Consider the following 22,700-nt stretch of genomic DNA (forward strand, 5'->3'; position numbering starts at 1 on the left):
AATACACATTTGAATTAGAGACACAGGGAGAACATCTCAGACTGGGAAAGACAGGGAAAGGCAAGAGGATGGAGAGTGGGAGTTACAACTGGAGAAATGAGTTATAGACACACACACAGAGAAAGAGAGAGACAGAGACAGGGAGACACAGACAGAAAGAAAGATAGAGACACAGAGAGAGAACTAGAGACAAACACACAGAGAGCTAGACAGACAGAGACAGAGAGCTAGACAGACAGAGAGACCTACATTGAGTGAATTAGAGACAGTCTGGGAGGGGAGGAGGGAGGGACAGAGGCAGAGAAGGAGAGAGAAAGAGACAGAGACAGAGACAGAGACATAGAGACAAAAGGACCCAGGTCACCGAATAGTAGACAGAGTTAGAAGGGTCCTGAGAAGTCATTGAATCACTTCCCGCCCACCCCATTCCCTTTTTACAGATAAGGAGACTGGTTGAAATGACTGCCTAGACCTGAAACGGAATAGGATTTTCCTTCGTTTTCACTACTCGCCTACTTCCCCACCCCCAACCCCTATGCGCGCCTCCTCAGCCCCCAACCCAAACACGCCAGACTAAAAGTTCTAGGACTCGAAGACGGGCAAGTTTTATTGGGGACATTGAATTGAATGAATTGGGGGCATGCCAGTGGAGGGAGGCAGTAGGAGGCCGGGGCTCGCTAGGACAGATGGGGCGTAATTTGGAAGGTGGTCCTGCGTCGCCCCACCCGGAGTTTTTTCATCACGTTATGGGAGTAGGAAGACGAGGATCCCTGCAGCGCGATCATCGAGCCGGGCTTCGAGGGCGAGGTGGGAACCCTGAAGGTATGCCAGTAGTTGATCAGGCAGAGGGTGCCTGGAACAAGGAGGGTGGAGACACAGCTGGCCAGGCTCCCCGGAGAGACGGGAGGGAAGGGGGAGAGAAGAAGAGAGGAGGCACGGAAGGCAAGGGAAGCGAGAAGAGTGGGGGAGAGGCCATCCATCCCCTCCCGCTCCTTCCTTTTTTTTGGGGGGGACTCTGTCCTCGCCCCCTCCCCATCTGATCCTGAGGCACTCACTCTACTCAACTTGTCCTCCCCTCCCTTCCATCCTTCTCGCCTCTAGTCATCTCAGCCCCTGCTTCCGTGTCTCGATCTCTCCTTTCCCCTTTTTCTTTCCTTCTTTCACCTCTTTCCCCCATCTTTCTTCTCCTGTCTTTCTGTCTTCTTTCCAATTCTCGTCTCCCTTTTCCCTTTCCCGCATCTCCCCTCCTTTCTTGGCTCTCTCTTCTCCCTCTCCAGTCTCCCCTCCCTTGCCCCCTTACCTGACAAGATCAGTATCAGGGAGCTAGCCCAGCACAAATAGTAAGGGGGAACGAAGGTGACTTTGTCGAAGTGGAGGTTCCAGCATTCGATACTGAAGAGCAGCATACTGAGGAAAATCAGGACCCCTGGGCTCCGGTGGGGCCAGAGACACAGAGGCCCTGAGACACTCAAAGTGTCTTCTGCCTCTTATTGCTACACTATGTGGTCTCAGAGTAACCCCAAAACAGACGGAGGTGCAAAGAGACTGAGAGAACTCAGGGAGAGTCGAAGGAAGGGGACAGAGTCACAGGAGGAGACAGAAAGTGCTGAGACATAGAAGAGAACCGGAGATATTAAGAGATGAAGATAGGAGTGGGGGGAGGGAGAGGGAGAGGAGGGGGAGAGAGAGAGAGAGAGAGAAAGAGAGAGAGAGAGAGAGAGAGAGAGAGAGAGAGAGAGAGAGAGAGAGAGAGAGAGAGAGAGAGAGAGAGAGAACCTTGTGTTGTAAAATACACTGGGACTGAGATGCAAAGATAGAGACAGGGGCACAACAAAACACATGTTAGAAAGGGTCTTTCACATGGAGACGGAGAAACCAGAAGTAGATTCAGAGACAGAAAGACAAGGGCACAACAGGAGAGAAAGACTTTAGAAAGACAGACACATGGAGACAGAGAGACCAAAAAGAGGTACAGACAGACTCATAGGAAGTGCAACATGAGATAGAAGACCTTGAAGACAGAAACAGAGGGACACCTAGACACAGTAGGGCTTAGACATGCTGCCAAGGAGAGATGAGTACAGAAGAGGCGCAAAGATCCACAGGATGGCCTTGGAACCATTCCTCTTTCCCCCTTCCAACTCCTCAAACCAAGTCTCCTCTCTCATGTGAGATCACCTTTTCCCACCCTGACCCAACCCCCCCCCCCACTGGACCTCAAGCCCGACCCCAGGTCCACCCTACCAGTGGTATAGTTGAGGATACCAAAGACCAAATCACAGCGATTGATTCTTCGGAAGATGGGCCGGAAAGAGAAGCCCATGAAGAAGAGGCAGAAAGTCTCAGTGGCCAGGGCAAGGATCATGAAGCCCATTCCCAGGTGTTTACTCACTGGAGAGAAGAAGTGATGTTGGTAGAGCCGTTAGTCAGTTTCCTCCCAGACCTTCCTCAGTGCAGGGATAGGGATAGGGGTAAGAATGAGACTGCGGTAGGCTTAGATAGAGGGAAGATGAATTGTACAACGGGAGCTTTGTCATTCTTCTTGCCTCTGTCCTCCCATACCCCGCCTGCTTGAGGTTCTCATCCATACCTGTGACCTTGTCTAGTTTGGGGCAGGTGTGCCGTTGGCAGTTGGTAAAGTAGCCCAGGACTTCAGTGTGAATTGCTGATACTTCAATGATAGCCAGTCGTCCATCAGCCAAAGAAAGCAGCAGCAAAAATGCTAAAGCACTAATGGAGAGAGCCCAGGCCCTCAGGACAAATCGACTTTCATCCCAGATAGTGATAGGTATTCGAAACAGAGTTTCTAGGCGAAGAGTAGGGGACAAAGGAGATTTGTATTCATTATATGCAGTGCCCACCCAATTCATCACCAATCCCATCCCCTTGCCCCCAAGCTCATCCCCAACCATATGCCTATTCTTATTTCTATTTCTATCCCCTCTTCCAAACTCCACTTTTATCTTTGTCTTCATCCAAGCTCACCCTATCGTCATGTCTCTATTCTATCATTTCATCACGCTAATTCAACCCCAAACCACACATCATCACCATCTCACAGTCAAATTTATTCTAATCTCCCCTCCTGACTCCAGAAAAAATGGTACGGACAGGAAATGTGTGGGAGGGTCAGAGAAGTATATAACACTTGAGCTGAGCTCTTAGGTACCTTCCCCACTCCAACCCCATTTTCATCCTGCCTTTTGTGGGTGTGCCCGTGTTTATACCATCCCTGGAGACCATAAGAGAAACCCTTTCCCATCACCAGAGATGAACAGTTTTCTTTTGTCTAACCTCAACTCAGGTGCTGCTTCTGAGAAGCCTACCTTGAATCTCTCTTCCCCATGTGTGCAGTGAATTTTGCCTTCCTCATTTTTTTCTTTCGTAGCACTTTCCCTGGCTCTCCTTGACACTTATATCACTTTCCTATGTGTCAAAGTAATTAGTTTGCATGTGTACAACAGGCCCTGTCTTGTATTAATCTTTGTATACTTAGCAGAAAGCTCATACTTGTTAATTTCGGCTGAATTTAATGGAACTTGGCAGGATTTTGAGTATGTGATTGGATGATCTAGTCTGCCCTCATTTTGCAGATAAGAAAATGGAGCACCAGAAAAGTGAAGTTATTTGCCCAAGGTCACAGAAGTAGAAGGTGGTCAGGTTGTCCAAGTACAGATCCAGCCCACTTTCCACTATACCAAATTGTGAAGGAATTGAGGGGATTAGGACAGCAAATGGTTAATTGTGAGAATTGAGTGAACCCCACCGACTCCATCTAGTGACCCAATTCTGGGTCCCTTTCTATTCAGCTATGGGTCTAGTCCAATTTCTGTCCAATGAGAAAACTATTTAATTGTGGGAATTGAAAGGAAACCTTATTGCATTGTTTGAACCTAGCCCTGTGTGACTGGGAAGCTGTACCACCCCTACCTGCTACTTAGATAGACCCTTAACTAAAGACGTTTTCGCACAATTGTACATCTCAAGGAATTCATATGTCTTATCTGAAAACTGGCCCCATATTGATCAAGCAGTTATTGCTTCCACATTCCTTTGATTGTTTATAGACACTTGGGGTGGGGAGGAGTGTACCTCTTTTTCTGATTTCAGGGAATTACATCTGTGCACTCTCCCTTTCCCAACTTGGAAAGTTCTTAATCTTTCCTCCAATTAGAAATCAGATTACCTAATATTGTATTGTTGTTTCCTTTTAATTAATTGGCCTTATTTGATTAATTGGATTTTTTAATTAATTGTTTTTAATATATAAAAGTCTGTCTCCCACTGTATTCAGGTTCTAGCCCTAAGATGAGGAAGGGGTCTGGACCTGCTTTGTTGGGCAATTGGCATGCATTGTTTAATAAATCAATATTCTTAGAAGATTGAACCTTTGTTTCTTCAGTCATTTCATCTTTCATTTGCTACAATTTTCTCTCCAGAAGAGAGAAGACAACCTAAATGTTGTGGAATGAATGGAATGTGGTGGGCAGCATTGAGACCATTCTGGACAGTATGCTAGGCTAAGGAGTTTGAATCTGATTCGATGGGTAATATGGAGCCAGTGAAGAGTTTGAGCTAGAGATGATATGAAGGGTTGAAGTGAGAAGGCCTGGCCGTGGGAAATGAAAGAGAAGTAGGAATCAGGAAATGATTTCAACTAAACATACACTTTTCAAGTCCTTAATTTGTGCAAGTCAGTTACTAGGAGTACAAAGGTGGGTAAGAACAAATTCTGTCTTTGATATTTGATTCTATTTGAGATTAGGACATGTATAGAAAAATAATATGGCACAATGAGGAAAAAGCAGGAATGAAGGGGGCCTGGCATTCTACATTAAAGACTGAGCTCTGTGCTTTAATACAGTAATCTTCAAAACTGTTTGGTCTGGTTAAAAAAAAAAGATCATTGATCCAGACTAGGTAAGCACGATCTTGAAGAACATAAATAGAGTAGTTCAGTGTTCCATAAATTCCAAAACACAAACTACTGGGAGAAAGACTCTTTGTATATGAAAAATTTCTGGGGAAAAGATTGGTAGAAAATAGGTTTGGACCATCATCTTGTACCTTATGTTATAATAAATTCCAAAAAGACAAGTGACCTAAATATGTAAAAAAACATATCAAGGAAGATTGATGGTTTATCTTTCACAACTATGTATTGGGAGTGGGAAGGGAATTTGTTACTAGATAAGGGAGAGATTATAAAAGACCAGGAGATTATAAAATTCAAAGTAAATAATTGCAGTGATTCAAACTTAAAAGAGCTTTTGAGTAAACAAATTCAATTAAGCTAAGAAGTTGAACTTTCACTGGGAAAGATTTTGCATCAAACATTGCTGATAAAAAGCCTGACATCCCAAATGTATTAAGAATTGACCCAAATATATAAGATTAGTAGCCATTTCCCAATAGACAAGTGGTTAAAGGATATGTACAAGCATTTTTCAAAAGGAAAATGAGTCTTCCTGACTCCAGGCCCAGCACTGTATCCACTACACCTGAAATTATGTTAGAATATTACTAAACTGCTCATACTTTTTGACTCACTACCTTAAGTCAATGACAGACACAGTTTTCATGTTATCTCTGTTTGTATTAGGAAAAAAAACTGGAAACAAGTAGTTGTCCATCTATTGGAGAATGGCTAAACAAATGGTTATGTGCGATTTTTTAAAATTTTGATATTTTTAAAATTTTTAAATTAAATTATATTTTTTGTCAACCAACAGAAACCCACCTTCTCTCCCTCCCACCATGCTCCCCATTGAAAAAGAGAAAAAAAAACCTTACTCTTAGAAATATGTTTAGTTAAGCAAAACAAATTCCTGCATTGACCATGTCCAAAAATATATCTGAATCAATCTTCTTTGGGTCCATCACTTCTCTCTCAGGAGATGGGTATTTGAGCATGAGTAATAACATTTCTCTATAATAGAGGTTCTTAATCTTATTTGTGTGTAATAGATCTCTTTTAGTCAACCAACAAACGTTCATTAAGTATCTACTATGTGCCAGGTACCATGCTAAGTTCTGGAGATATATAAAGAGGCAAGCCTATGGGCCCCTTCTCAGAATACTGGCTTTAAATGCATAAAATAAATTCACAGAATTGCAAGGGAAACCAGTCATGTTGCAATAGTTATCTAAAAAGAAAAACAAGCTTGTAGACCCCATGTTAAGAATTGCTACTGTCTAAGGAGCACCGAACATGGGGAATTCCACAGAAACACAAGGAGATTTTTTTTAATGGATTTAGTATGAGGAGAGGAGAAGCAGAAAAATAATAATGCAATGACTACAATAGTAGAAATGAACAAAGTACTCATAGACCAAAGATACTTGATGGAGTGCAAAGATCACTCTTGTTTCAATGACTGATTTGAAGAATACCATATCCTCTATTCTTTGCGGTGGAAGTATTAGACAGTTTTAGTCACCTTTTTTTTTCTGTTAAGGTAAGAATAGGGATGGATTTCTTGGAAGTAAATGGAATTTAGCAAAATGCACTAATAAAATATTTTAAAAGATTCATTAATTAATTTAGTTTTAGTTTTCAACATTCACATCCACAAGATTTTGAGTTCCAAATTTTCTCCCCATCTCGTCCCTCCCCCGACCCCAAGACAGTGTGCATTCTGAATACCCATTCCCCTAATCTGCCCTCCTTTCTATCTCCCCCGACCTTATCCCCTTCCTCTTCTATTTCCCTGTAGGGCAGGATAGGTTTCTATACCCCATTGCCTATACATCTTATTTCCCAGGTGCATGTGAAAACGATTTTTTAACCTTTGTTTTTAAAACTTTGGGTTCCAAATTTCCTCCCTTCCTCCCTTCCCACTCACCTTCATTTAGAAGGCAAGCAATTCAATACAGGTTATACACGTGTAGTCACGTAAAACTCTTCCATAGTAGTCATGCTGTGGAAAACTAATTATATTTCCCTTCATCTTATCCCACCCCCTGTTTATTTTATTCTCTTTTTTGATCCTGTCTCTCCTCAGAAGTATTTGCTTCTGATTACCCTCTCCCCTAATCTGCCCTCCCCTCTATCATCCCTCCCTGCCCCCCTTATCTCTTTCCTCCTTATTTTCCTGTAGGGTAAGATAGCTTTCTATACTCAATTGATTGTGTGTGTTATTCCCTCCTTAAGCCAAATCCAATGAGAATAAGATTCATTCATTCCCTCTCACCTTCCCCCACTTCCCCTCCACTGTAAAAGTTCTTTCTTGTCTGTTTTGTGTGAAATAATTTACCTTATTCTACCTCTCCCTATCTCCTTCTCCCAGTATAATACTCTCGCACTCCTTAATTTTATTCTCCAGGTATCACCCATTCATCTTCAACTTACCTTGTGCCCTCTATCTGTCAATCTATCTATACATATAACTTTTTTTTCCTCCAACTACCCTAATACAGACAAAAGTTTCATTAGTTACAAATATCATCTTTCCATGTAGGAATGTAAACAGTTCAACCTTAGTAAGTCCCTTATGATTTCTCTTTCCTGTTTACTTCTTCATGTTTCTCTTGAGTCTTGTATTTGAAAGTCAAATTTTCTAAAGCTCTGGTCTTTTCATCAAGAATGCTTGAAAGTCCTCTATTTCACTGAATGTCAATTTTTTCCCCTGAAGGATTATATTCAGTTTTGCTGGGTAGGTGATTCTTGGCTGTAATCCTATCTCCTTTGCCCTCCAGAATATCATATTCTAAGGCCTGCAGTACCTTAGTGTAGAAGCTACTAAATCCTGCATTATCCTGATTGAGTTTCCACAATATTTGAATTGTTACTTTTTGGCTATTTGCAGTATTTTCTTCTTGACCTGGGAACTCTGGAATTTGGCTACAACATTCCTAGGAGTTTTCCTTTGGGGATCTCTTTCAGGAGGTGATAGGTGGATTCTTTCAATTTCTATTTTACCATCTGGTTCTAGAATATCAGGGCAGTTTTCCTTGATAATTTGTTGAAAGATGATGTCTAGGCTCTTTTTTTGATCATGGCTTTCAGATCGTCCAGTAATTTTTAAATTATCTCTCCTGGATTTATTTTCCAGGTCAGTTGTTTTTCCAATGAGATATTTCACATTGTTTTCTATTTTTTCATTCTTTTAGTTTTGTTTTGCAATGTCTTGATTTCTCAGAAAGTCACTAACTTCTAATTGCTTCATCCTAATTTTTAAGGAAATATTTTCTTCAGTGAGCTTTTGAATTTCCTTTTCCATTTGGCCAATTCTGCTTTTTAAGGCATTCTTCTCATTGGTTTTTTGGACCTCTTTGCAATTTGGGTTAGGCTATTTTTTAAGGTGTTATTTTCTTCAGTATTTTTTTTGGGTCTCCTTTAGCAAGCTGTTGACTTGTTTTTCATGATTTTCTCGCATCACTCTCATTTCTCTTCCCAGTTTTTTTGTACATCTCTTACTTTCTTTTCAAGATCCTTTCTGAGCTCTTCCATGGCCTAAAACTGATTCATATTTTTCTTGGAGGCTTTGGATGTAGGAGCTTTAAGTGTGTTGTCTTCTTCTGGTTGTATGTTTTGATCTTTGTCACCAAAGAAAGATTCCATGGTCTGACTTATTTTGTGCAGTTTGTTAATGATCCTAGCCAATTACTTGAGTTTTAAACTCTTTGTTAAGGTAGGGGTCTGCTGCTCTAGATTTGTTTACAGGTATTTGGAGGGGTTTGGGGGAGAGCTCAAACAAGTCACTGCTTTTACTCCGTCATCTTGGCTTTTCCCCCAATAAAATATTTTTTAAACAACGTGAACAAAAAGATAAGCTGGAGTGGAGTCATACTCTGGAGGGAATGCCAAGGAAGATGGTGGTGCCATTTACAAAAACAGGAGTGTAAACAGGAAGAACAAGTCTGGGTTTTGGGTTTCTTTTGGGGCATGGGGTGGGTTGGGAGAGAAGAGGGGAGATGGTGACTTCAGATAGCCTCCATTTCTTGAGGAATCATAATTCATCTCTGCCACCCCCATATTCATCTTCTGAGTTGCCATAGACCTTACCCTAATTCTTGCTCTGATTCCCTTAAAACCACAACTATCAGTCTTGAACTAGCCCTTGGCCTACCCACTAAGCCTTTGACCTCTATCCCTATCCCCTAATCCTCAAACCCCTTAATCTTGTCCTTACTCCCTGAAATTTATTTCTCAACTGCTCACTCCTACATGTCCCGTAAGCTCCAAATCGAAGCCTCCAAATAACGCTCTACATCTCTACCCTGAATTACACAGCTCTCTGACTTCTGTCATTCCCTGAGCCCACCCTTCCCATTGCAAGTAATGCCCTGCCCCCAAAAAATCCTATATGACTTTCTGGCATCTCTACCTTTGGGTAGAAAGCTCCAGCCTGTGCCTTGACCCTCTTGTTTCCACTGACATCCTTGCTTTCCATCCCCATCTTCATCTCTGTCTCATCTCAAGCAGCTAAATTCTCATTTTGTACTTCTAACCCCCAAATTGCCAGTTCCCCTGAACTCATTCCTACCTGTACTTCCAGTAATTTGAAAGTCTCCTTTACTTCCCTCATTCTGCAATATCATGATACTACTACCATATCTTAATGCTGTGGAATTAGCACTCGCAATGTCATTCTTTGGTGAGGCTGATATCTCTGGAGTTACATCCATAGCGTTAATCCTAACTAACCTGAGCAACTGCCATAGAACACCCAGACTTGCTAACCCCCACCTGCCAGGACAGAATTCTTGGTTCAGAGATCTAAGAGACAGAAGGGCCTAGAAAGACTTGGGGATTAAGAAGAGAAGGAGAGAAATGGAGACTTCCATAGCAGCTCCTTAGAGAAAAATCCAGGGAGGCTTCACAGAGAAGTCCTCAACTCCAAAAAGAGTAGTGGCCGTGAGGTGTCATGGGAGGGGAGTGGGACTAATTCAGATTCAAGTAATAGCTCTGTGCTTTGGACCAAGCCAATCATCCATCCCTTCAGTATACCAACACTCAGACTATTACAGTGGGTCTGACTCCTCCATGCTTGGCTGGGTTCCAGGGAGAAGAGAGAGAGACAAGGCTATGAGAGTAGAAGCCTTGGACCCTCTCCATCTTAGACTGACATGTGGCCCAGGAATATATTCCTTGTTTTTTTGCATCCACATTGGTTTTTCTATTTTAGATGAAGGAGATTGGCAATGACTATGACCTGATGATATTCAAGAGATTGAATGACCTGAGGTCTGGGAGTCGAGTCAATGACAGGTTTTGCAGGCCATCTGAGTCAAGGAATGACTTTTGGATGTGTTCTGTTTGTAGTTGAAACATGCACTCTTCTAATAGCTATGATGAATTTGAATAATACTGGATTTAGATAATGCTGAACTTGGTGGAACCCATGCTATATGGAAACTGTTTTTAGTCTAAGACCACTGTCCCTGGGAACTGTGGTGGTATAGGAGAGAGTGTATCTGCCCAGAGTTGGGGTTGGTGGTGGTGGAGATATTTGTACTTTCACTCTGTATATTTTCAAACTATCCCTTTGAAAAATCTAAAAACAAACAAAATGATATACAAACAAACTACTATATACTAGGTGCTGTGCCAAGTATGGGGATACACAAAAAGGAAAGTGTGCCTCTCCTTAGGAATATTACAATTTATTAGATACAGACAAGTACATTAATATATTCATTTATAGACTGGACAAACCACTAATAGTAGGAAGTAGGAAGATCAGAAAAGCTTCTGATAGGATCCATATGCTGGATTGAGCCTTGAAGGAAGATAGGGATTCATAGAGAGAAAGAGAGAGAGAGAGAGAGAGAGAGAGAGAGAGAGAGAGAGAGAGAGAGAGAGAGAGAGAGAGAGAGAGAAGTGAGGGAAAAAGGAAAGAAGGAAGGGAAATAAAGAAGGAAGGAAGGAAGGAAGGAAGGAAGAAGGAAGGAAGGAAGGAAGGAAGGAAGGAAGGAAGGAAAGATGTCCCAGGCGTAGAGGACCTCCTGAGCCAAGGCATGAATATGGAAAGTAGAATGTGGAGTTGAGGGAATAGCAGGTAGATGAATTGGGCTAGAATGTAGGGAAAGTGGAAGGATATCAGATACAGCTGGAAGGGTAGATGAGAGACAAGATGGTGGAGGGCTGTCATTGGCCAGTTGAGGATGTTGTTTTTCTAGAGGAAATAGAGGGTCACTAAGGATCTTAAGCAGGGTTTGACATAGTCAGACTTGGCCCCTCCCACCTCTTTGACTGCTGTCCCCTTTATTATTATCCATGGTTATCTGAGATCTCAGCTCTGGGATCCCTGACCTCTTCTTTCTCTTTGGTTCATGGTTTGAACTCTATCACCTTCATCTTTGCAGTGTAGTAGGTCTAGCCCTCAATTTCAGGCTTACCAAAGGCAAAAGGTAGATCACTTTTTTGGGGGCTAGAGTCTTTCTGAAGACAGACAGCTAGGTGGTAGAGAGATAAGGTTATTAGACTTGTAGTCCATAATAAGCTAATAAGTCAGAAACTTATTGTCCTTGGGCAAATCACTTACTCACCCTGGTCCTCCATTTCTGCACCTGTAAAATGAGTGTTGGAAAAGGAGACCTATGCAGTTCTTCTACCTTTGTGCAGTCTCTAGTATATGCCTTTTCTTTCTTCTAACACTACCACCACCCTTGTGAAGGACCTCATCATCTCGTTCCTGGACTATTGTGATAGACTGCTAATTTGCCTCCCTGTCTTGAGTCCACGCCATCTTCTGCTCTGGCTAAATGGATCTTCTTCAAGTGCAGGTCTACCCCCGTCACCCCTCTTCCTCATTGTTGTTCTTTGTACAAGAGACTTTATTTCTTGACTCTGGACATTCTCATCAGCTGTCCCACATGCCTGGATTTCTCTCCCATCTCCTGGTCTTCCTGGCTTTCTTCATGTCCCAGGTAAGACCCCAACTTCTACAAGAAGACTAATGAAATTGACTTCCTTCTGTTTATTATCTCTATTTTTTGGTGGAAATATCTGGTTTGTATGTGCTTGACTTGGTATCAAACTGGAATCTCCTTGAGATCAGAGATTTCTTTTGGCCCATGTCTCCTCCTTGTTCCCCTTTATTTTTTGCATTCCCAGGGCTTCGCATAGTGCATGGCACATGATAGGTGTTTAATAAATGCTTATTGGCTAATATCTCTTCCACCTGTAGATTTGAGGATACTTTAGAATAGGGATATGGCCTGGATCTCTGATTTTACTGGTATAGAAAGCTCCCCTGTAAGGAAATTCCCTCCGCCAATGTAGGCTGGCACCTTCTCCACACCTAATGGCCTTAAGGTGGGGCCTGGAGCACTAAGAGTTTGCAGCTTGCCCAGGGTCACAGTCAGGTCCTAATGTAGGCACGTTTGCTGCCTGGGCATGACTGGCTCCATTTTATTTTAAGCCTCCATTTTTGAAGGAGTAGTTGCTATGTAGTTTTCCCCCCTGTAATAAGATAAGGACCTTTTCTTTTTTTTAAATAAGTTCAGTGGACAGAGAGATCACTGTGAGGTGGGTTGGCCAGACAAGGTTTCATAGAGAAGGTCAGATCTGAGTGAGACTGGAAGGATAAGTGAGGTTTGGATGTCACTGGTTGAGTCATTTCAGTTATGTCTGACTCGGCATGACCCCATTTGGGATTTTCTTGGCAGAGATCCTGGAGTGATTTGCCATTTCTTTCTCCAGTTCATTTGACAGACGAGGAAATTAAGGCTAACATGGTTAAGTGACTTCCCCAGGGTCACACAGCTAATAAGTGTCTGAGGCCAGATTTGAACTTAGGTTTTTCTGACTCCAGGCCCAGTACTCTACCCCCTGTGCCACCTAATGCCCTAAGAGTGGTACTTGAATGGTATAATTTGTCAATGACTTGCATTTTCCCAAATAGCTACTGAGTCCCTCAAATGTGGTAAACAACTGACAAATATTTACTATTGATGTGAGCTTTGACTGATAATTTCTTTTAATCATAATGCTTGAGTAACCAACCACCAACCAAAACTTGGGCGTAACTAGACCTCCCATCAGCAGCCTCACCTAGGGACAGGTCTGAGGCTGACTCCTGCGTTCTCAGCGCTTGAGGCTCAAATATCCCGCATGTTTAGGGCAGCGCTGATTGGCTGATGGAGATCTACCAACGTGGAAGGCAGACCTCTTTGAGAGCGATACCTGTTCTGCAGCTGTTCAGAAAGGGGGCTTGTCATTGATTACAGGTAAGACACATGTTTACCAGGATACCCAGGAAATCAGGCTGGTGGTTTGTTCCTAGTGGGGCTAATGTATGTGTTGTCTAATGGGTTATATAAATGAATACTTATATGCATTTGATAGATAAAGTCTGATTGCTGCAATTGAGAAGGGTAAATCGAATGAGTGTTTCTCTAGTACTAGTTAGCCTAAGTGTCAATAAATTGGTTTTGCATGTGCACTGTGCATTACAAGAGTAAGGTCAAAATTCTCTCCATGAATTAGCTGTTACCTTATACACACAGCAAAATGACTGATGCTCGGAAAGAAATGTGTGTTATATATAGGAAGACCAAAAATCAAGGTCTTATAAAGTCATTCACTTCCCAGCCAATCACATGTATATTGATATGTATATATTATATGTGTACATGTATATGGTTATGTGTATATATATATATATATACATACATACACACACACACACACACACACACACATATATATATATGTGTATATATATGTATATATATATATATCAGGCAGCTAGGTGGTGCAGTGAATAGAGTTCTGGGCCTGGAGACAGGAAAACCTGCATTCAAATCTGGCCTCACTTCCTAGCTAAGTGACCCTGGGCAAGTCACTTCACCCTGTTTGCCTCAGTTTCCTCATCTGTAAAATGAGCTGGAGAAGGAAATGGCAAACCACGCCAGCATCTCTGCCAAGAAAACCCCAAATGGTATTATAAAGAGTCAGACATGACTAAAATAACTGAATAATAACAACTATATATATATGTATATATGTATGTATATATATATATATGCCAGTATATTTGCATGCACACACATCCTCATAGCACATACTATATAGGTACAGATTACATGTATACACATATGTGCACAAACATGTTTACATGCATGCGTATTCATTGAGTTATTTTTCAGTGGTATCTAATTCTCCATGACCCATTTGGGGTCATATATATATTGGGCACATATGCACATATGGATACACGTAAACATATATGCTTATGTGCATTGTATAAACGGTTATACACATAGGTTAGTATATGTCTTTCTCTTTATATATATACACAATGCACATTTATATACACATGTGCACATTTATATTTTAACATATGTGTTTGTATGCACAGGTATGTTTAGGAGTATTTACATAAATATACACATGCATGTCTATGGATATGCATTTATATAGTCACATGTGTATATACAGGTGACGTGTATGTATATGCATACACACATATATACACATGCATACACACACACACACACATAAATGTTGGTCGATAAACATTTGCCAAGCACCTATCATATGCCAGGCATTGTACGAAGCACTGGGGATACAAAGAAAGGTAAAAGTTCCTGCCCTCAAGGAACTCACAATCTAATGGGGGAGACAGGCTTCAAAAAAAAGGTACAAGCATATTGTATGGAGGATAAATTCTAAATAATCAATAGAGGAAAGATTGACTGTGGATTAGAAAGGCTGCTGGTAGAAGGTGGTGTTTAATGGGACTTGAATGAGGGAGGGCAGGAGGAAGAGAATTGCATGTGTGGGCGAACAGCCGGAGAAAAGGCCCAGAACTGAGAGACTCATGGTTTTGTTTGAGGAACAGCTCAGAGGCCGGTGTCGCTGGATGGAAGAGGAGGTGGGTTTAAGGTGTAATAAAGCTGGAAAATAAGAGGGGGCTAGTCACGAAAGACTTTGAATGCCCAGTAGAAGACTGTGCGTTGGGTCCTGGAAGTGATAGGGCACCAGCGGAGTTTACTGAGTAGGGGGTAACTTGTTTGGACCTGCACCTTAGGAAAATCACTTTGTCGGTTAAATGGAGGGTGTAGTTGAGTGCAGAAAGACTTGAAGCAGGTAGACTGAGCAGGAGTGGGGAGATGATGTCCTCCACCACAGTACAGGTGGCAGCGTCAGAAGAGAGAAGGGAGTGTATTTGAGAGGTGGTGCAAAGGTGAAATCGACAGGTCTTGGCCACAGTTTGGTTGTGGGGGGTGAGAGAGTGAGGGGTCCAGGATGATTCCAAGGCTGTGAGCTTGAGGGACCGGAAGGTGGTGTTGTCCTCTAGGTCAAAGGAAATGTAAGAGGAGGGGGGAAGGTTTAGGGGAAAGATAATGAATTCTGTTTTGAATATGTTAAGTTTAAGATGTCTACAGGAGATGCAGTTTGAGTTGTCTGAAAGGCAGCTGAAGATGCAGGTTTGCCAGTCAGCAGAGAGATTGGGGCAAGAAAGGCAGATTTGAGAACCATCAGCATAGAAATGCTAATTAAGTCCATAGGAGTTGGTGAGATTGTCAAGTGATGTAGTATAGAGAGAGAAGAGAAGAGGACTCAGGACAGAACCCTGAGGGGCACCTACATTTAGAGGGTGTGAGCTGAAGAGAATCTGTAAAGAAGACAGAGAAGGAGCGGTCAGAGAGGGAAGAGGAGAACCAGGAGAGAGAAAGGGGCCCCAAGCACCAGGGGAGAAGAGAGTACGGAGGAGGAGAGAGTGACTTATGGTGTCAAAGGCTGCAGAGAGGTCAAGGAGAATGAAGCTTAAGACAAGGCTGCTGGATTTGACATCTAAGAGATCATTAGTAACTTTGGAGAGAGCATTTTTAGTGCAGTGATAAGGTTGGAAGACAGATTATGAAGGGTTAGGAAGACAGACCTTGTCTTTCTTGGAAGCCTGTCATTGAGCACCTGTAGGGGGGATGCTTATTGGGAAGACCTAAGAAAACAAGTTGGCGGTTTGTTCTTAGAGGGGCTAACATGGTAGAGAATTTAATTCCTGTTCATGTGCATTTGATTGCTAGCATTGAAGACTGTGAGGTCTCTTAGGTCTTAAGATTGTTGTCAAACCCAGTGGCCTTTTCTCTGTTCTCATTCTCTTCCTCTCCGCAGCCTTTCACACTGTCAAGCACATTCTCCTCGATACTCTCTTCTCTCTAGGTTGTGAGACACTCCTTTCTCTCATGGTTCTCCTACTCTTCTGACCAGTCCTTCTCTGTCTCCTTTGCTAGACCTTCCTCCAGAGCACACCCTCTAACCATCCCTCAGGGGTCTGTCCTGGGCCCTCTCCTCTTCTCCCTCCACACTACTTCACTTGATCTCATCAGCTCCCATGGATTTAATTACCAGCTCTATGCTGGTGATTCTCAAACCTACCTATCCTGCTCCACCCTCTCTGCTGATCACCAATCTTACATTTCTGAATGCCTTTCGGATATCTAGAACTGGATTTCCAGGAGACATCCAGAACTCCAAAACAGAACTCATTATCTTTCCCCTGAAACCTTCTCCCCTCCACCTTCCCTATCCTCCCAATTCCTGAGACTTCCAACCTTGGAGTCTTCCTGGACCCCTCAGGCTCTCTCCCTACCTAGATGTAATCTGTGGCCAAGGCCTGTCAATGTGACCTTTACAGTGTCTCTCCAACATGCTCCCTTCTCTTTTCTAATGCTGCCACCCTCCTGGTGCAGACCTTCATCACCTTCCACCTGGATTATTATAATAGCCCCTGGTCTGCCTGCCTCAAGTTTCTCCCTGCTCTAATCCCTCCTCTGTTCAGCCACTAAAATGATTTTCCAAAAGTACAGGTCTGATCATGTCCCCTTCCACTCAACACACTCCAGGATAAAATACAAAATGCTGCCCCCTCCCCAGTCTTCCCTCTCTCCCTCTATCTTTCTACCCCTTAATCCCTGACACATCCTTCTCAATCCGGGTGATACTGGCCTTCTGGCTTTTCCATCATGCCTCAGCTCTGGCCATTTTCTCTGGTCATTCCCACGAGCCTGGATCCTTTCTCTCCTCTACTCCAACTACTGATCTCTCTGGCTTCTTTTAAGTCACAACTAAAATTGCCACAGGACGCCTTTCCCACTCACTCTTAATTCCAGCACCTAATTATTTCCAAGTTATCCTGTGTATAGCTTCTTCTGCACCTATCTGCTTCTTGTCTCCCCCATTAGAGAGTGAGCTCCACGAGGGGACGGACTGTCTTTTGCTTCTTTTTGTATCTCTAGTGCTTAGTACAGTGTTTGGCATACATTAGGTACCTAATAAATGTTTATCTATTGATTGATTGAAGTGACAGAAGGGGCATTTGAACCCCTTTTTCCTAGGGCCCCAGCCATAGAGTTTCCAAACCTAGGGACTATCTTGGACCAGCCTGGCCTACAGAACAGGAGCCGGGTAGAATAGCTAAGGAGTTGAGCCTGTGATTAGGTGGTTTTCTTTCCTGGTCACTTCTAATCACTTGAAATGTCAGGTGTCTTTTTCTTTTCTGACTGCACACTTCCTGTTTTGAGGAGTTGTGACTTCACTGTTGTGGATGGTGCCTCTACCAATGGGCATCCTGGCTCTGCCCGCTGAGCCATCTCCCTCTGGCTGGGGAGATGCCAACCTGGCCGCTGAGATCCAGTCCTGTTCCCAGGCTATGATCTCTCTCCAGATCTGGTTATAAAACAAACAATTTGGTGGACGGCCCAGCCCAGGAAACACCGACTTGGCCCGAAGGTGGGGGTTGCCATGTTTCACATGCCACATATCCCCCTACCTCCCAGGCAGCACTCTCTCTCCACGCCCCCAACCCTGCCTCTTGTGACCTGTGTTTCCTGTCCTGTGCCAAGGCCTGTTCCTGTTCCTGTGCACCCTGTTCTACCTGCTTCAGGCCTGGAATTTCCTGCAGGAGAGAATGGGCTACACCCTGGAAATAAACTACTACCTGACATGGGCAGGCATTTTCCTCTTCATGATGACAGGTGGGGATGAAAGCTGGGGCTCCCTCTGGGATGAAGTTGGGGCTGGGGCAGGGACAGAGGTTGGGATGGAGCTGGGTTTAGAGACAGAGCTGGCCGGTGGGGTGGGGATGGGGAGACACTGGGAATGAGGTGAGGATGAGGATGAGGAGGAGGCTGGGACACAGAGCGGGGACAGACTTTGCTGTCAGATTAGGGAAGGGGAAGGAGAGGCTAAGAAAGGTGGTCTAGGGATGGTGTGGAGGTGGGATGGAAAGGAGGCAGGGGAGGAGAGGATATGAAAGTCTCAGTATGCTTTTAAGCTATAATACTTTTGGGACATTATTTATAAATGTATCCATATTCAAATATGATATATGTGTAGATGCATGTACATGCATGCGTACATGCACAGATACAGACACATGTATATTGTGTATGCACATGCAGCACATGTACACATATATGTATGGACACACATTTATATATTATGTATATGTACTCATGTGCATAGAACACATGCATGTGTATATATATATATATGCATATATATAATATATTCTCTGCTCAAACATTCCCAAGTCAGAATTTCCATATACACAGCAGAACACAAGAGGACTGGATATGAAAGTATGAATCTCCATTTCATGCTGTTTGAATGTTTTTCAAAAGGTATATAATAAATGGCATTTTTATCACTTTCAAAATTATCTTGTTTGTGCTTCCTTCCACAGTTCTGTTCATATATATATATATATATATATATATATATATATATATATATACATATGTATAATGTATATTTCAGCACCTCTCTTTATTACGAATCGTGATTGCTGCCCCCTCCCCTCAACTCTTAACTTAAAAACCAAGGGAAAAAAATTAGCAACCGACGAACAGTCAAGTGAAACAAAGTGTGTGTCTCTTCCTGCCCCTTGAGTCCATTCTGTCTCTGTTGGGAGGTGGGTCACATGCTTTGTCCCTGGGGCTCCTGGAGACATGGGTGGTCATTGCTTTGATCACAGTGCTAGAAGCCTTCAAAACTGTTTTTCTTTACAGTGTTGTTGCCCTCATATAAATTGTTCTTATGATTTTACTCACTTCATAGCTTCTGCTCATGTTACCCAAGGAATCTCTGAGGTAGTCTCTTTTGTTATTTTTTTTTTATGGTGCAATGATATTACATTACATTAATATAATCACAGTTTTTCCACCCTTCCCCAACTGATGGGCACCCCCTTAAATTCCCATTTCAATTCCTTCCTTCCTTTCTCTTCCTCTCTCTTTCTCCCCTTTCTCTCTTTCATTCCTCTTTCTTTTTCCTTCCCTCCATTTTCTCTCTCTTTTCCTTCTTTTGTTACCTCTTTTCTTTCTTTTTCTCCTTTTTCTCTTTCTTCCTTTTGTTCTTTCTTTTTCTTTCCATTCTTCCTTCCTTCCTTCCTTCCTTCCTTCCTTCCTTCCTTCCTTCCTTCCTTCCTTCCTTCCTTCCTTCCTTCCTTCCTCCTTCTTCTCTCTCTCTCTCTCTCTCTCTTTCTTTCTTTCTTTCTTTCTTTCTTTCTTTCTTTCTTTCTTTCTTTCTTTCTTTCTTTCTTCTTTCCTCCCACAGTGATTTAAAATAACAAAAGGGCTGATGAGCAGGAAACATGGCAACAATTCCCAGAAGTTTTTTCTCTTCCCTCAGGCCCCACACCATCTTTCCAGCCTTTTCCCTCCTCTCTTTGGCTAACCCTGTCTCCTCCAAACTAATCCTAGAGCCGGGTCCTTCCCTGGTAGCTCTGCCTCTTCTTCAGGCCCAGATAAATGGTCCTTGGGGGCCTGTGCTGGTATCAAACTCAAAGAGAAATGGGGTCACTGGACAATACCTAAGGATCCCAGTGGGCTGCGTGTGGACTTAGCAAGTCACATGTTGACATGGTCTCTGGTCTTTGGTTCAGTGTTTCCCAATTATGTTTCAGTCTGGTTCCTGCACTTGAGAGGGGAATGTTGCCCACGTGGTATTTGACCCCTTTGGCGTAGGGGAGAGGCCGCTGGACTGTGAGCCAGAAGCACCTGATTTAAATCCCATTTCAGAGACTGTGCAACCCTGGACAAGCCATTTGACCTCTCTGGGCCTCAGTTTCCTCATCTGTAAACTGAGGAAGTTGGGCTCAATGCCTCTAAGGTCCCTACCAGCTCTAAATCCATGTTCCTGTTATTATCTTTCAGTGAGCCTCCCCTAATCCCAGTGGTCTGACCCCACTGTATGGTCCCTCTTCCCAATGCCCCAGCAGGTTTATACCTTTGTATTCACTCTGATGGGTCTGGGGCAGCAAGGAATGGGAAGGCCATTGGACTGGAAGTTGCAGGATTCACCATCCACACATCTGCCCAAATTCTCCTCCTTAGGCCCAATGTCATCTGCTGGTCAGAAAGACCAGTGGCTCCCTTTTGCCCTGCAGGGGTAGGGAACCTGCCATTTTGAGGCCACAGGTGGCCCTCTGGGTCCTCAAGTGCAGCCCTTTGACTGAGTCTAAACTTCACAGAACAAATCCCCTTAATAAAAGGATTTGTTCCCTAAAACTTGGACCCAGTCAGAAGGCCGCACCCAAGGACCTAGAAGGCCACTTCTGCAAGGTATCAAGTCCTCAGCTTGGCACTGAAGACCACCATGGTCTTGCTCTGTTTTATCTTTCTAGCATTCCTCCTCACCATCCCCTTCATACATTCTAGGCTCCAGAGAAACAAGATTATTGGCTGTTCCCAGAACTTATCCTTCTATCTTCTTTTTTTAAAAAAAATATTTATTTATTTTTGGTTGGGCAATGGGGGTTAAGTGACTCACCCAGGGTCACACAGCTAGTAAGGGTTATGTGTCTGAGGTCAAATTTGAACTCAGGTCCTCCTGAATCCAGGGCCAGTGCTCTATCCACTGCACCATCTAGCTGCCCCCAATCTTCTAACTCTGTGAAAACCACTCGCTACTCCCTCCTTCCATCTCTGTCTCTGTCTGTCTCTGTCACATACACACACACACACACACACACACACACACACTCCTCCTTTTGAATCCTTCTCTTCCTTGAAGGCTCAGTTCAGGTGTAATCTCCTCTGGACAGTCCTCCCTGATCCTCCCAGAGGGGAGTGCTCCCTCCCCCCTTAAACTTGTCTGGGTATGCATTGTATCAGCCACTAGAATGTGAGCTCCATGAGGGCAGGGACGGTCTTGTTGCTCAGTCTGTGTGGCCCGTGGTAGGTGGTTCATGTTTAATAAATAACAAGTCAGAAGGAACCCCAGAAGTCACCTCCCTTCATTCTACAGAGAAACCTTCCACTCATACGACTGAGAAGTAGCTGACACTGCCTCCTTCCTTGCCACCGGCTGAAATCTTTCCAGTGGAAATCCAGTTGAGGTGCCATCTCCTCCCTGAGGCCATCTCTGGACTCCACAGCTGAAGATGAGCTTCTCCTCCTCAGCACTGAGAGCTCTCTGCTGTCTTGATGACATTCTGTTATGTGGCCGTGCATGATGATACCTCTCAGTAGACTGTAAGCTTCTTGAGGGCAGGGACTCTGCCATTTTGGCCTCTCAGTTTTCAAGACTCTCCCCTTGCAGTCCATCCTCCAAGAAGCTACCTAAGTGGCTTTCCCTGGGGGAGACATTGTCACGAATACAATTTAACAAAAAGGTAAATTGAGGCAGGCTTCTCAGTGCAAAGTTATGATTTATTAGTAGGGGAACTATCCCCTAAAATAGCCCAAAGACCCCAATTTGAGGGAGGAATATATTTTTATAATTGTAGAACAAAGAACAAAACAAAAACCACATCATTGGTTAGGAGATTGGTAGCATCACAGAGTTAGAAAGTTATGATTGGTTGCATGAAGAAAGGGGCATAAAGCACACATGTGTGGGGAGAAGGCCCATCTTTCTCTGTGTCTGAAGAAGACTTTTGTGAATTGACAGGGTCCAGGTGCATCTTGAGATTCTAGACACTGGACAGAAGCCCCAGCCTTGAAGGCACATGGGTGTGGGATGAGGGTACCTGAATTTACAAGGATCGGGCCTTAGGATGGGCCATGGCCATCTTGTTCTGGTTCTCCAGGGTGGACCCATGATGTCATTCAGCTTCTCAGAGACTGAAGTGATGTGAAATAAGCAACTTCCCTTGGAAGGCATGATTGGCGGGTATTGTTGATATAACAATTCCCAGGCTCAGACTTTCTCTTGAATTAGCAGTGATTATGGGAGACCTATAGTTTACACATTCGGGCTCAGAGATGGAGGCCAAACTTTTGAACTTACGAGCTGCTTTGCCCAGAGAGGAAGAGGAGAATTAGGACTGTGATATAAGACTACAGAATATAGTTACAGAATAAAATCACTTACAGAGTAGAATAAAAATATAACATACAGACTGGAGTTGAATGTAAAATACGAAATCAATATCTGCTCCTTTTTAATATCATTCACTCCCCTACTCAATACACTCCAGTGGCTCCCCATTACTTCTAGGATTAAAAGGAACCTCTTCTGTTTGGTATTTAAATTTCTCGATAACCTGACTCCTCCCTAGCTTTCCAGTCCATTTACACAACTTTCCCCTCTGCAAATTCTATAGTCCAGCCATGCGTTCCCACTCACTGTTCCTCACATACAACATTCCCCCTGGTGCTTCCACGCCTTTGACATAGCTGGAATGTGCTCCCTCCTGGCCTCTGCCTCTTGGAATCCACAGCTTCCTTCAAGTCTCAGCTCAAGGCCACCTTGTGCCAAAGACCCCAGCCTCCTCCCCACCTGCCAGCACCTTTTCCCC

General features: G+C 43.4%; 1 protein-coding gene across 3 annotated transcripts; it reads right to left on the bottom strand.

Moving 5' to 3' along the window:
• Positions 1-591: 591 nt before the first annotated feature.
• LOC110220016 (uncharacterized) lies at positions 592-9,656 on the bottom strand. 3 transcript variants are annotated; one of them, XM_021003865.1, is made up of 5 exons: positions 9,489-9,656; positions 2,591-2,806; positions 2,245-2,391; positions 1,301-1,426; positions 592-853 (listed from the first exon to the last, which is right to left on the bottom strand). In XM_021003865.1, exons 1-5 carry the CDS (start codon positions 9,628-9,630, stop codon positions 678-680), a joined length of 807 nt encoding a protein of 268 aa, XP_020859524.1. In that variant the 5' UTR covers positions 9,631-9,656; the 3' UTR covers positions 592-677. The 3 variants fall into 3 exon arrangements, with proteins under 3 accessions (XP_020859524.1, XP_020859525.1, XP_020859526.1); XM_021003867.2 differs by having other exon boundaries at positions 740-816; XM_021003866.1 differs by lacking the exon at positions 1,301-1,426.
• Between the last annotated feature and the right edge of the window lie 13,044 nt (positions 9,657-22,700).

Source organism: Phascolarctos cinereus, unplaced genomic scaffold, assembly GCF_003287225.1.
Source record: "Phascolarctos cinereus isolate Bilbo 61053 unplaced genomic scaffold, phaCin_HiC Scaffold_726;HRSCAF=1367, whole genome shotgun sequence".
Classification (NCBI taxonomy): domain Eukaryota; kingdom Metazoa; phylum Chordata; class Mammalia; order Diprotodontia; family Phascolarctidae; genus Phascolarctos; species Phascolarctos cinereus.